The sequence below is a fragment of the Mustela nivalis genome (assembly GCF_964662115.1).
Source record: "Mustela nivalis genome assembly, chromosome: 15".
In the NCBI taxonomy this organism is placed as follows: Eukaryota; Metazoa; Chordata; class Mammalia; order Carnivora; family Mustelidae; genus Mustela; species Mustela nivalis.
In genome coordinates, this window is record NC_139034.1 from 41,864,935 (window position 1) to 41,877,979 (window position 13,045).

The window sequence follows — 13,045 nt, forward strand, 5'->3', positions numbered from 1 at the left end:
TCCCATTAGTTAAAGACTCGGGAGACCCGGCGACAAGGCCCTAGGCGCCGCCGTCAAGGCGGAGCGCGGGCCTCCGCTAGCCGAGCTGGTCTCCCATCTAACTGATCTAATCAATGACTCCGGAGAGCTGGGGGGCTCCGCCCCCGCCAGTCTCTTTGCCGCCTCCTATTGGATGTGGGCCGAGGAGGCAGGGCCTTGTTCCTCACGCGGATTGGCTGGCAGGGAATCAGTATCAATGTTTAAGCGGCGGCGTGAGGTGAATAGAGTCAGTCAGCAAGAGGCGCTGGGGAGAGAGCTGGGACTGCGAGCCCGGCGGATGCGGCAGCGGCGGAGGGCGGCTGGGGAGACGCTACTCCAACTGTTGAATTTTCACCTTTCATTTCCTCCGATGCTTTGCTTGCGGAGATGGATTTATTTGCTTTGAAATCCGCACGTCTTTCGCAGGCTATGAGCTGATCCTGACAGGCATCCGATTAAAAGCGACCACCCGTGACAGAAAAGGAGGAAAAAAAAAAAAAAAAAAAAAACCTCCACAACGGACTGCACAATTAACTATGCACACCGGTGCTGGACTTTGTGAATAGAGAACATTGAGAGGAAAATCATGAACTATGATGCGGGGAAAATCATGAACTATGATGCGGGGCTAAGCTGTGAACAGTCACTGGAATCCTGATTTTTTTTTTCTTTTTCTTTTCTTTTTTTTTTTTTTTTTCAAGACTCTGAAAGATTTGGGGGTTCCTCACGCCTCGTCAAAAGGAAAGGTTTTTTTTTTTTTTTCTTAAACAAATAAATTAAAAAAATAAATACACCTAGCAAAACAGACGCCTTGTTTTCCAGACCCTCGGACCCCGGCAGAAAGAGGTAGAGTAAAAGTGCTGCTGGATTCAGCTACACCTTCTTCCCTCCCTCCCTTTCCTCTCGCTTTTTCTTTTCCTCCAAGACATGAATCTGGCTTTTCTTTCTATAGAGTGAGTCAGAGAGAAAGCGTTAGGAAGAAGCCGCAACTAATGTCTGTGAAGGGAGGACCATGAGGCGAGAGTGAATTCGATTCGTTCCACTGCTTCTGACTCATCGGGCAGATCGGAACACCTGCATTTCTGGATGTGTCATTCCCGTATGTCGAGGCGCCTCGAGAACCCGAAATAATGTGTAGACAGACCTGTGCCTAACATCCCCTCGGAGGTCGCTCTCGGGGGGTGGGGTGGGCGCCCCTGGCTGGACCGTCGCGGCCGCAGCTCCTCACCCCTGCCCTCCTCGAGTCGCCCAGAGAGACTGTGTGAGAACGAGACTGCAGAATGCATCACGCCAAACCTTGATGTGTTTCTTTCATCCAGCCCACTCCTACTATTAAAAAAAAAAAAAAAAAAAATTGACGGGAGTGGGGGAGGGAAACAAACAACAACAACAACAACAAAAAAAACCCGCACTTTATTCGCTTCAGATATTCACCACTTTTATTCCTCGCCAAGGTTTTCCTTTCTAGATGAAGAGGACTGGGAGGCAGGGCCATTGGAAGGAGATGCTGAATAGAAAGAAAAGAGAGGCACTTGACAGCCCAGCCCTGTGAATGCAGAGACTGTTTCCCTTCTAGCGAGAGACAGGGAGAGTGTGTGTGCGAGGACTGGGAGGGTGGCTCCCCCTTCCTTTTTATTCCGCCTCCCCCTCCCCCCTTCAAATCTGCACATCCAACCATGAGTTGCCTGTTGATTTCCTTTCGCCTGGGAAGAAAAGCAAACTGGAATTAAACTGCATCGAGAGAAGTCCTTGCTCTCGCGGAGAGAAGGGGATGGTAGCGGCGGCTACCGGCTTGGCACAGAGAAATCACACAGAGTGTGTGTTCTGCGAACAGAGGCGGAGAGAGCTATATACGCCCCCTCCCCTCCCCAATAGACTCACGCCGCAAACGCTGATCTGGCTGTGGCTTTCCTGACTTCGGGGGAGAGCCTTTTCCGAGGAAGAGAGGGAGGAGCCTGGTGGAGGGAGGAAACTACAAATCGGGACACTAGTTCTTTGCGCTGCATTTCCTCCCCTCCCTTTGACTGCTCGGAAAGGAGAGAGAGGGAAAAAAAAATACGCTTGGCTAGGAGATGCAGTCCGCGGCCGCCTCTGCCTCAGCCAGCAATGCAAGATTAGATCTCTAAATGCAGCAAAACACTGCCTGAAAACCGAACAGCCCGCGAAGCCAGCAGACATTTCAACCGGGCTCCGGCGAAGCTTCAGAATATATCGGATTCTCTCTCCGTTGCTCCTCGTCCCCATCAATTTCATCACAGGAGACGGGAAACAAGTAAGGATTCCACTTTCCCATCTGCCTCAAGACACACCTCCCCGCTCCCTCCCCCACCCGATGTGAAGAGTATTCCGGTGGCTACCGCGGGAGTGGATTTGCAGCGCCCTAGCGGGAGCCAGGAAAATCTACCGATTCTTCACCACCCCCTTCTAGACGCGATTTCCATCTTATCGCTGGCCTCATCGCTCAACTTTGAGTCGCCCCTAGTCCCGGCGGAAGAGACAAAGCCCCGGGCTCGCCCCCAGCCGCAGGGAGCCGCCGCCTTGCTCCGTGCCCCTGCAGCTTCGCTGCGCCGCCGCTTCTCGCCCAGTGCGGATGCTGTAGATCAACAGGTTCGGGGAACTTGAGCGGAATAAGGAGACCGCCGGGTGCCGCAGCCCAGGAGCCGAGGGAAGGAAGGACCCACAGACTTGTGGCTCGTGTCGCGCGCGCACGCTGCGCCCGAGCCCCAGGCTGGCGCGCTCCCACTCGCTCGCCCCTCCAGTCCGGCTGCTCCTGCCCCCACCCCACCGGTCTGGGATGTACCTTTCCATCTGTTGCTGTTTCCTCCTATGGGCCCCTGCCCTGACCCTCAAAAACCTCAACTACTCGGTGCCGGAGGAACAAGGAGCCGGCACGGTGATCGGCAACATCGGCAAGGATGCTCGACTGCAGCCGGGGCTTCCGCCCGCAGAGCGCGGCGGCGGTGGCGGCGGCGGGCGAAGCAAGTCGGGTAGCTACCGGGTGCTGGAGAACTCAGCGCCGCACCTGCTGGACGTGGACGCGGACAGCGGGCTCCTCTATACCAAGCAGCGCATCGACCGTGAGTCCCTGTGCCGCCACAACGCCAAGTGCCAGCTGTCCCTCGAGGTGTTCGCCAACGACAAGGAAATCTGCATGATCAAGGTGGAGATCCAGGACATCAACGACAATGCCCCCTCCTTCCCCTCGGACCAGATTGAGATGGACATCTCGGAGAACGCAGCGCCTGGCACCCGCTTCCCTCTCACCAGTGCACATGACCCGGACGCCGGCGAGAATGGGCTCCGCACCTATCTGCTGACGCGCGACGACCACGGGCTCTTCGCGCTGGACGTCAAGTCCCGCGGCGACGGCACCAAGTTCCCAGAGCTGGTGATCCAGAAGGCGCTGGACCGCGAGCAGCAGAACCACCACACGCTTGTACTGACCGCCCTAGACGGCGGCGAGCCGCCGCGATCCGCCACTGTGCAAATCAACGTGAAGGTGATAGACTCTAACGACAACAGCCCGGTCTTCGAGGCGCCCTCCTACCTGGTGGAGCTGCCAGAGAATGCCCCACTGGGCACCGTGGTCATTGATCTGAATGCCACCGACGCCGACGAGGGTCCCAATGGTGAAGTACTCTATTCCTTCAGCAGCTATGTGCCTGACCGCGTAAGGGAGCTCTTCTCCATCGACCCCAAGACCGGCCTGATTCGTGTCAAGGGCAACCTGGACTATGAGGAGAATGGGATGCTGGAGATCGACGTACAGGCCCGAGACTTGGGGCCCAACCCCATCCCGGCCCACTGCAAGGTCACAGTCAAGCTCATCGACCGCAACGACAACGCGCCGTCCATCGGTTTCGTCTCCGTGCGCCAGGGGGCGCTGAGCGAGGCCGCCCCGCCCGGCACCGTCATAGCCCTAGTGCGGGTCACTGACCGGGACTCGGGCAAGAACGGGCAGCTGCAGTGCAGGGTGCTGGGCGGAGGGGGGACCGGCGGCGGCGGCGGCCTGGGCGGGCCCGGAGGTTCTGTGCCTTTCAAGCTTGAGGAGAACTATGACAACTTCTACACGGTGGTGACTGACCGCCCGCTGGACCGCGAGACCCAGGACGAGTACAACGTGACAATCGTGGCTCGGGACGGGGGCTCGCCTCCTCTCAACTCCACCAAGTCGTTCGCTGTCAAGATTCTGGACGAGAACGACAACCCTCCTCGTTTCACCAAGGGACTCTATGTGCTGCAGGTGCACGAAAACAACATCCCAGGAGAGTATCTGGGCTCCGTGCTTGCCCAGGATCCCGACCTGGGCCAAAACGGCACAGTGTCCTACTCCATCCTGCCCTCGCACATCGGCGACGTGTCCATCTACACCTATGTGTCTGTGAACCCCACCAACGGGGCCATCTACGCCCTGCGCTCCTTTAACTACGAGCAGACCAAGGCTTTCGAGTTCAAGGTGCTTGCTAAGGACTCGGGGGCGCCCGCGCACTTGGAGAGCAACGCGACTGTGAGGGTGACAGTGCTAGACGTGAATGACAACGCGCCGGTGATCGTGCTGCCCACGCTGCAGAACGACACAGCCGAGCTGCAGGTCCCGCGCAACGCTGGCCTGGGCTACCTGGTGAGCACCGTACGCGCTCTAGACAGTGATTTCGGCGAGAGTGGGCGCCTCACCTACGAGATCGTAGACGGAAACGACGACCACCTGTTTGAAATCGATCCCTCCAGCGGCGAGATCCGCACGCTGCACCCCTTCTGGGAGGACGTGACGCCAGTGGTGGAGCTGGTAGTGAAGGTGACTGACCACGGGAAGCCCACCCTGTCGGCGGTGGCCAAGCTCATCATCCGCTCGGTGAGCGGCTCCTTGCCCGAAGGCGTTCCCCGGGTAAACGGCGAGCAGCACCACTGGGACATGTCGCTGCCGCTCATCGTGACTCTAAGCACTATCTCCATCATTCTCCTAGCGGCCATGATCACCATTGCCGTCAAGTGCAAGCGCGAGAACAAGGAGATTCGCACTTACAACTGCCGCATCGCCGAGTACAGCCACCCGCAGCTGGGCGGGGGCAAGGGCAAGAAGAAAAAGATCAACAAAAACGATATTATGCTGGTGCAGAGCGAGGTGGAAGAGAGGAACGCCATGAACGTCATGAATGTGGTGAGCAGCCCCTCCCTGGCCACCTCCCCTATGTACTTCGACTACCAGACCCGCCTGCCCCTTAGCTCGCCCCGGTCAGAGGTGATGTATCTCAAACCGGCCTCCAACAACCTGACTGTTCCTCAGGGGCACGCGGGCTGCCACACGAGCTTCACCGGACAAGGGACTAATGCGAGCGAGACCCCTGCCACTCGGATGTCCATAATTCAGGTAAGAGACTTTTAGCCTAACTGGGACTTGACTTTATTGCTGGTTTTTGGAGCTGTCCTGAAACCTTTGGAGCAGGACAAAGCCACACTGCCAGCAGCAGTGAGTGGGAAGCATTTTTAAGTGGAAATGGTTTACACTTTTGCCACCACGTGTACAACATATTCGATACATAACCCCTCCCATGTAAATAGTCTAAAATCTAGAAGGTGGGAATGTCTTACTTTTGTTGCATTTTAAAGTTTATTTTTGTAGGCTTTAAATGTTAGCAGTATTCACTATTTGGAGTTTATTTTACATTAGTTCTATTCATGGGTCTACATTTCTCTCCATAGCAAAGGATTCCCAGAGTAGGAAAGAAAACATTTTAGTTAAATTTGCTTTTTAATTCTGTTTAAAAAACCTGATGCCAAAAAGGAAAGAAATGTATACTCAAATACTCAGAAGTTAACTTTTTCAAGAACAAAAACAGCAACTAGTCAGAATTCCAGAGCCTGAATTTGAGCTAAGTTTTCAGTCCTCCACCAGAAAAGTAAGTTTTATATTTTAAAAAGCGTTTTAAAGAATATGAATCTGATTTATTCTTTACAGCAGAAACTGCATCATGGTGTCTTAGCATAGTTTAAACTTTTAATATGTGAATTATGCTCTGAAGCTCTTTCAAAAGTTTGAATGAATGTGGGCTCTGGACAATGACCATTACCTGTCTAAGAAAAATTTATATTTATTTTGTCCTGATCTGTTTCTTGGAGTAATTGAGGAAAGAAAAGAGTGCACCAGAAGGTCACAGACCCACTTTATATGGTTGAAAACAGGAGGCAAAGTTGGCAGTAAAGGCACTTGATGCACCAAAAAGAATTTCAGGATGCATTTAGTTTGTATACTGTGTATTTTTGGTATGTCTATGTGGTATTTAATATATTTTAGATAGTATAATGCAAAATTATTGATATATTTTAAAAAAATCCTAGACTAACCCATCATGGACTTAGATTCTAATAGCTGGTGACTGTACTTTGTGTAGTCACTTCCTAGCTTCTTTTATCCACTATTAAGTTGTGTCACAGAAAAACTTAATTCTTGCTTATTATTAATGCATGTTGCTACAAATTACTCTGGATGAGCACTACTTGAAATTCAAAATTGAGTTTAACTAAAAGTGACACTTTGGGAGGAAGATTAGTTTGGGGCAAATGAAGATAATTGGTTCATAATTTTATGCTTTGAAAAGCAAATACCTTTTAATGACACTTGACTCAGTAATGTTTTTATTATTAAAATGAACAGTAAAATTTCATAACCTTATCCTTTCTAACATAAGGATAGCAAATGCTAAAAAGTTAGTAAAACGTATTTTCTTATAATAGTATAATATCCTTGTAAAACAGAGTCTTCTACTTGATGCTACTGAATACTTAAGTATCGATTGTAATATTAAATCCCACTTTTAATGGTGTCTACTGTATACCAGTAATCATGATTTTTTTGATTTCTATAAAAGACTGAGCAAGAAATATATCCCTTGAAAAATATTGTGGTTTCTATGAAAGTCTTTCTGTGACTGCATACTGGAATTTATGATAATCTCTTTAGGGAGGTATGTTGAAGTATGTATTTATAGATCTTTTGCAGTCATTTTAAATATATACATATGTTAAATACCTTCTTTCTATTTTCACCATTGACAGTTACAGATATATCACAGAGTTAATGTTTAATCTTCCATTTCAAGTGCTTTCAGTTGAATTCTTATTTAGGTTCCAGTAAAAATGAAGTTGGTACAGTAGAATGTCAGCAAGCCTGGTTCCTTGGCCAGATTAGTGAGGAACAGATTTGAACGGAAGTACCCAGAAAGGTTTCAAGGGACAGGGGTGCCTATATTTTATTTACACCATGCTGTTCTTTAAGCTCTTCATTGCTTGAGGAACGGATGATGGTGTTAGTGATGATGGTGATGATGATGATAATGATGATGATGATGATGATGATTCCTCTCAGCAGTGAAACCTAAGCCAAAGCGAATCTTACACGTGCAGGGAAAGAGACAGAAAATTTTAAAAGAAAACAAGACAAACTTCCTTGTCATTCCCTTTCTTCTAGAATCTTAATCCATGCCATAAAAACACAGAAAAACTTTCAGTTTTAAGTTCTTGAAATTTTTTCCAAGGTGACTCAAGTTGCATATTGTTCCTGCCCTAGAAATATCCTTGATTTAAACTATCAAAACGGGCACTCCTCTTCCTCTTCTTTTTTTTTTTCCTACTGAGTTTTTGCAGTCTTATAAAGAATGCTTTGTAAATTCCTAATACGTTAATTTCCTCTTAAACATATATCAGGTTCTTCTCAGTACCCATTGTTGAGAACAGAATAAATTAACTATAGTGACCCTCCTTTTCTCTTTCTCTTTAAACTAGCATGCTGCAAACACTTTGTGCTGAAGTGACATGCTTAAATTCAAGTGCCCAGGTATCCATAACCTTGTTTTGAAGTGCATGTATTAGTGTGTATATTTAACACAGCCTGCTAAGGAAACACACTACTAATCTCACTTGTACTTCTGAAAGTAGTATTTTAATCCATGGAGTGCACTTGGACTAGCACCTACTAAGTCTGCTTTAGCTTTATTTTCCAGCATGTTTGTGCTGTTTAGAAGGTGCACAGTGTATTTCTATTGATGGAGTGAAACATATTTCGTCATTGTTTTGATATACACTGGTATGAAATTGAGGAATTTCAGGATGTAGAAAACTCATATTGCAGCTTAAATTAAGATTTTTTTTAAAGTATCAAATGATATTGTGTGAGTCACAGGGTCTAAATTTTAAGGTTAAAATCTAGTTTCTTGAGCATAAGAGTATTTTTATTAAGTGAATTCAGAATAATCATGTAAGCTGGTTACACATGTAATCAGTATGTAGAAATAGTGGTTTGTGAGAAGAGATTTTATTTCAGGGTTTCTTCAAGTTTCTCAGATGACGTAAAGTCAGTCTGCGATGTGTTTAAATAATAGACTAGTGATTAAAATATCTTCAATAATGTGAGTCATAATACATTGTTATAATTAAACATTTTATTCATTTTAAAGCTATAACACTGAAATTGAAAAGTAGGATCACAGATTTTGTGGTAGGTAAGGGAAATAGAGAATTATACAAATTTATAACAGCACTTTTCATGGGAGTAATTTTCATGTGAATTATTTCATATGTTAACATGAGAATCTAAAATCAAGTAGAGATCATTACTAATTGTCACAAGTTACTGCATATCAAGGCTTATCAAGAAATATTTGTTCAGTCTCGGAGTAACTTCTCAACAGGTGTTTTCAACGAAGGCCTGGCTGAGAAGAGGCTGGGGACTTCTTCACTGTTGGGAGAATTTCCAGTTTTGTTTGAACATCTGTGTTTTCAGATTTTTTTGTAGCATTACTGCAAGTCATTTTAATATGAACTCATAGAAGAAAATATATTGAGCCAGCAGAATAAGATCTACTAAAATAAATTTAAAAAAAGAACACATTCTCATGTGGTGTTTTATAGTTCAATTTCAAAAGATTCACATTAGGATTGACTTTAGACTTTTTATACTACGAAGAGAAAATCCTTTTGATATATGTGCATGGCCTTTTCAATAAAAAGGAATTAAATGCATGGTAAATACAGTCAATCCAAATATATAAAAATGAGATTGCAGCATAGAGGACTAAAGTAGCATAGCATAGAAAATAAAGTCAGTATTTTAGAATGAAAAGGTGAAAGAAAAGTGTATCTTTACTAGCAACATTATCCGTTGTGTGTCTTTAGTCCCACATCTCTAACGCAAGAGATTCTTGATGATAGGGACTCTGATGAGCTCCCAAGATTGTGAACTTTAAAACTTCATATTCTAGCATGTTAGGATTTCAGTAACAAATATAAAATGTGTGAACATTTTCTTTCTTCATATATAATTTTGAGGTTAATTTTCTGCAATGTTGTTCTAAGATAGCACATTTTGATTAGTTACATTCTCTCATTTTCATAAACACTATATACATCTCTACTTACAAGGGGAATGATGGGCTAACTAAGGAAGGGGATGTCTCCTATAGCAGGCCTCCAAGAGTGTCTTCTCCACTTGTCTTTTTTTTAATTTTTAAAAGATGGAAGGATTAATTTCTGCTTTAAAATGAGTACATAATCACAGCACATTTTTTGTTTTACCATATATTAAAAATAGTATAAATAAGGTACAATAAAGCTGAATTAAAAGATAATCAGCCTCAAGGTGTTTTGAGTGTCCTTGAAGAAGAGTTTAAAATTCAAATTATTATCATCATTTTTAATATGTTGTTACTTTTATTCTTAGTTTTGTGTGCACCTATGAAAATCTCAGCTCCAATGTGAATTTGGATGCATTTGCTTATTTTTCAATAAATGAAAACACAAAAGTATATATTTTTTAATTAAATGAATTAGAAACCTGAGAAGCTTATTTTTATGATTAGTTGATATACCTACTCAGAGGTAATAACCTCTACATCCATTAGTTTTGGGTTTTCAACAAAATTTTCAAAATGCCAGCCAGGTAAAATATTTCATCATCCTTTCACCAAGATGATAATTCATCAGTCTTTTAAAAATGTAGGAGTAGGATAATTTAAAAAATTTTCTGAGTGCATAAGTGAGTTTATAATTTTACTTAAGTTCTATGAGTGAATTTTATAATTTCAATAAATATTATCAAATCCAAGTCTAAATGGAGGATTTTGGAATTTTAATCTCCTCATCTTCATTTTATTTAAGGCTGTGTGTGATCATGGAAACTATCACATCATAGAAAAGCATGTCCTAAAATTCCAATCCTAATTGCTTGAACATATTTTTTTAGTCAGGAAAAAATTTCCATGTTCTAAAACATTATCAATCACCTGTGACCATATTGTTCAAAACACATTCAAAAAATTAAAAAACAAACAAACATAATTTCCAGAAATTTTGCTTAATGAAGTTGAAGTTACATATTATTCACTTTTTTACAATGCATATAGATTTATATATGAGGTTAAAATAAATTGGTTCCCTGAAAATAATCTCAAATACCTCATTAAAGGATTAAGAAATGCACATATTTTAAAATTTAAAAAAACTTAAAAAATCTACAGATAAGTATTTAATGCTATTTACAAATATAATATTTATATTTTCTAATATTTCATTACCACTATCAGGCTTCAAAGTTTTTACTGTCAGTGCTGCTTATGTAATACAATGTAATAGAAATATATCTATAGAAATAAAAGTTATAAATTAAGAAAATATTTTGTTAAAATTATTAAAGGATTATATGTATTTATTGCAGTGAAAGTTGGCTCTATTTATGAAAATGTGAATCATAAAACTTCTTGGCAAAGTTAAAGTATGTGTATTCGTGCATCTATCTCTTTATATTTTTCATATCATGTATATAAATACTCAAGCACAGATATTAGCCCATTTTATACTTGTTTAGTTCCAAGGCAGTGCTCTTCTTTTCAAAGATGAAGTAAGACCTCCTTTTTTCTCTGAAAATATGGTAAAACTTGATGATTGCGCTGTTTTCAAACTTCACACATTTTCAAATGCCTTGAAGTAGAGCCAGTCATTCTAGAGCAGAGAAGTTGAGCAACGACTGGCCTTCAGTGGACTGTTGGCTGGAGTTTATGTAGATGAAGAGAAAAAAATTTTCATCCAAGTTTCTGATCCTTTTGGTGGGATGGCTGGAGATACTGTAAGAATATACATCTTGATCCTGGTGACAAAACAACCTCGGGAAAAAGATGAGGCCTCTAGAACTGTGCTCATGCCAGGTTAGGAAGAAAAACTTAACTCCCTTATGCTGAGAAGCCTTGCAATATACTCAATAGTGGGTAAATTCTTACAAATGCACCTGCTAATTATGATATTAGTCATTGCTCCAGAATGTATTCCCCTCAGTGATACTTCTGTTTAATAAATCCCACAGGGCATTATCTTAAAGTCATATTTTAGTAAAGTCATTAGGGAAGGTTTTTTTTTTTTTTTTTCCCCTGTACTGAATTCCTTTAACCAATGACTGTATATTTGTTAGAGAATGGCATGAAGTTCATTTTGCCCATCAATTTGAAGATACTGTGACTTCTGCCACCCACCTACAAGACACTTTTAAAAGATCATCAGGCCTACACTAATCTATTGTCGACCTATGTTAGCAAAGGAGACGTGACAAGAGTTTCCTTCAGTGCACACAGTATTTTACGGTTAGTCATAGCTTTCACCACCAGCTTTGACAGTGATATATTGCTATCCTCTGGTCTCCTGAAATAAATTATCTATAATAAAGAAGTCCTTAATGACATCAACATTCCCAGCTGTGACTAAGCAGAAGTTTGCCTGTGCTTCCTTGCTACTGTAGAAATTCAATATTTTTAAGGTAAAGCCAAAAAAAAAAAAAAAAAAGACAAAAATACAGATGCAAATTGTGGCTGTGTGGGTGGCATCTTTCCCTTGTATGCACAAAGTTCTTCCAGTGATAGACTGTAAAATTGGTTTCAGACAGTGTTTGAGAGAACCTATTGATATACATGTGACACACTTCTATCCGTTCTGGTCTTAGTGACATTCTGATTACTGGTATTTCTAGGCCCTGCCCTGGATCTATTCCAGGCAGTTTTATTGTAGTGAAATGGCTCTTACAGTTCATTGAGCATCTAGCATAACTGTGCTGAATATGATTGGCGCGTTTGCATATATTTATTCAAAAAATAAGGCAGTTAAACAGCATAATTATGGGAAAATGAATCATAACAATAAAAGACCATTTAAGTTAACAAGCTTTGTGATCAAAGGATAAATACAGGTTGGATAAATGAGACTTTAGATGTAACTAATCTACATAAATAGACTTTGGTTTGATTAGAGGAATGGAATATATTAAAATAATTTAATGGTATTAAAAATGCATTTTGTTTTAGTTATTTCGAAATATTTAGAGACATGTTATTTTCTTTATATTTCTACTCAATAATTTATTCAAGAACCATATCTATATTGGAAGCAAAATGGGCAAGGTACAGATTCAATATAATCATGTAAGCTTTTTTGGCTCTGGAATCCACCCTGTCTGAACAATATTTATTATTTTTTAAACTTGTGTTTTTGATTGATTTTTAATTAGTGGAACACATTAAAAGAAGCATATAAAGGACAATTCTTGTTTACTTTCTTTATCAGGTGAAAGCAGCTTTTGTAGAATTTGAAAGTGAGAACATTAAAACTCTATTTCAAGTTTTCAAAGCTCTACCTTTATAATTGTTTTTGTAGATACAGATTGTTTTTAAGAGACACTGGCTACATGTTTGTAAATTATATTAATACATAATGTAGATAATGACTTTATATTCAGAAAAATTTTATTGTTATTTTAGTGGCATATATATTTTTTTAAATAACATATTTAACTTATAAGGTGACTAAATAATTTCTTTCTAACAAGTATGGTTCTTTAGAGATGTTTTCTTCAGTTTCTTTTGGTGGTAACTTTTAAAAAAATGTAATTTAGGCATAAGTAAGCAATTGATATACCTCTTACAGTATTTCTGCCTGAATCGTTAATAAACCCTCTGAACAGTGATTGGATTACAATTATACCTAGGATTTTCATGCC

At 42.3% G+C, this 13,045-nt stretch overlaps 1 protein-coding gene across 5 annotated transcripts in view; it reads left to right on the forward strand.

Moving 5' to 3' along the window:
* Positions 1-264: 264 nt before the first annotated feature.
* PCDH17 (protocadherin 17) overlaps positions 265-13,045 on the forward strand; it is a 99,252-nt gene continuing 86,471 nt past the window's right edge. For 3 of the 5 annotated variants that reach the window (XM_082700672.1, XM_082700674.1, XM_082700676.1), the window contains exon 1: positions 265-5,386. In XM_082700672.1, the coding sequence (XP_082556798.1) occupies positions 2,813-5,386 (2,574 nt within the window). In that variant the 5' untranslated portion in view covers positions 265-2,812. The remainder of the gene's footprint in view (positions 5,387-13,045) is intronic. The other 2 variants (XM_082700675.1, XM_082700673.1) reach the window with 2 other exon arrangements.